This window comes from Suricata suricatta, chromosome 7 (assembly GCF_006229205.1).
Source record: "Suricata suricatta isolate VVHF042 chromosome 7, meerkat_22Aug2017_6uvM2_HiC, whole genome shotgun sequence".
NCBI classification, from domain to species: Eukaryota; Metazoa; Chordata; class Mammalia; order Carnivora; family Herpestidae; genus Suricata; species Suricata suricatta.
The window spans coordinates 29,871,311-29,873,578 of NC_043706.1; the positions used below are offsets into that span (position 1 = coordinate 29,871,311).

The 2,268-nt window shown below is 47.9% G+C and overlaps 1 protein-coding gene across 1 annotated transcript in view; it reads right to left on the reverse strand.

Moving 5' to 3' along the window:
* TNXB (tenascin XB) overlaps nt 1-2,268 on the reverse strand; it is a 53,899-nt gene that overhangs the window by 9,880 nt on the left and 41,751 nt on the right. Inside the window, 1 exon segment of the mRNA XM_029943153.1 lies at nt 2,067-2,264. Coding sequence (XP_029799013.1) covers nt 2,067-2,264 — 198 coding nt within the window.

Consider the following 2,268-nt stretch of genomic DNA (forward strand, 5'->3'; position numbering starts at 1 on the left):
GAGTAGAGGAGGGAATACGCCCCTCTTGCTGTGAGTAGAGGTGGGAATACGCCCCTCCAGCTGTGAGTAGAGGTGGGAATACGCCCCTCCAGCTGTGGAGTAGAGGCCGGAATAAGCCCTCCAGTGTAGAGTGGAGCCTGGAGAGCCTTTGGATTAGCCAGCTAGTAACTCGTTCACAGAGACTGCTGAGACAGGCTGCCAAGCCCCCTCACACACGGACTGGCAGGCACCGTAAACATTCAGAAGGTCTTTCGGATGTGTGTCAGAAGCCAAAATAATTCTCATTTCCTTTGACCCAATAATCCCATTTCTGGGCAGCTATCCTAAGAAAATTATGAAAAAGCAGGAAAAAGTTGCATCATGGGATCCATTATGGGATTATTCATAATGGCAAGATGTGTCAGGGACCCAAATGGCCCACAGAAGATGATTAATTTTGTTGTGGCACTTTTACCATGGAGCATCAAATAACCATTAAAATGATGATTAATGCAGGTTGTGCAGCCACAAAATAAATGCTCATGATATAAGCAGTGTACAAAAACAAAGGATGAGCCAAGAATCATATGACCACTCTGCAACGTGAAAACATGCGCCTGCATGGGAAACGCAGAGAGAGGATGTTATTGACATTGTTATTAATGGCAGCTATTGGATCAAAAGGTTCTGATGAGAGAGTTTTTTCCCTATTTTCCATATTCTATATCTACATATTCCATAATGTTGATATTCATTTCATCAGAACAATGTAGGCATAGAAAGAAGCCCTGGAGTATAAAAATGATCATCCGGTGGTGGGTGTGGAGAAGGGCCGTGGGTCCCTTACACTGAACTTTGTGAATGCTTGTGATTTGCTGTGACAGAGGGCAATAAAATTGACCAGTGGATCAAAATTAACAGCTTTTCTACAGGGCGGGAGCTGCTCTCACATCCACTTTCCGATCATTCCCGTTCTCCTGCTCCTGCCACACTCCTGAGAAGGCACAGAGAGAAAGAGGCCCATCCCCCAGGAGTCAGAGAGGCTGTGAATCATTCCTCAGTCTGGAGCACGCTCAGGAGAGGACAGTGAGCCTCCCAGAGCCGCTCACTGGGTGTCAATCGAGGCGGCGAGCCCCATGCTCACAGAGAGGCCCTCACAGGAGGCCTCTGGCACCAGCAGAGGGTCTCTGTGAAGTGTTCTCACCAGGCATCAGCACTGGGCTCACACCAATTTAGAAAAGCCACCCCGACTGCCCTTTGAGAATTTAATTCACCTTGTGATTTGTCCCCCCTCAATCTTAGTGGCTAGAAATAATTTTTTCAAAATTAGGAACGAAATAAATGTGAGAGTACTGGGGAAGAGACGGAAAGAGCACAAGGACGAAGATATTATGTTTAAAGGAAATAGTCCCTGAATATAAAAGAAATGCTCATTATTTAAGAAAAATTTGGGCAACACAGAATAGAATAAAGCAAGAAAAGAGCTGGAACATTCTATCCTGCTCCACAAACCATGCATCCTGTGAGACGCGTTTCTTTCCACTTTTCTTGCCATGCCATGTGGTTTCCCAGTGGCTGTGATTAGCATCCTTATAAAATGTGGGGGCTCCCTTTTCAATGTAATATTATCAAGTAACTGTTTTATGTCAAAACATTTCAGTGATGGCATAACATCTTATAGATGTTGCCTAATTATTTAGTCATCCCAGTGTGATTGGATGTCGTCCTGTATCTTTCTTTCCTTCTTGTGTGCTGCATGCGTGTGTGTGTGTGTGTGTGTGCAAGTGCACGAGCATGCACGTGTGTGTATGCTTGCTTTACCCGTGCCTGACACACTGCATTCTTAGAGGTGCCCAATGGCTGACCATCAGAAGTAGGTCATGCTAGTGTGTACGATGAGGCTTCAGGTCAGCATGTGCCACACTACTAAGCACAGGCCACCGCCCAGGGCCATGGAAGAATGGCATGAAATGAAGGCCAAGATCTGGATCCTTAAGGACCAGCAAAAGAGCAGAACAGTCATCCAGGTTATTAATGAGAAAAGGTAGTTCTCCCTGAAAACTTCTGATCCCTGCCCCATCACTCACCGGTCACGCCCACGTTGGACACGGGGCCCCAGCGCCGCCCCCTGTGCAGGCCATACAGGTGCATCTTGTACTTGCGCCCCGGCTCCAGGCCCCCGACGGTCACCTCACTCTCCTCACCCCCGACACGCACCACCTGGGGCCGCCCGTCCCTGTCCTTGAACTGGACAGTGAAGGAGTCGAAGCGGCCCTGGGGGACGGTCCA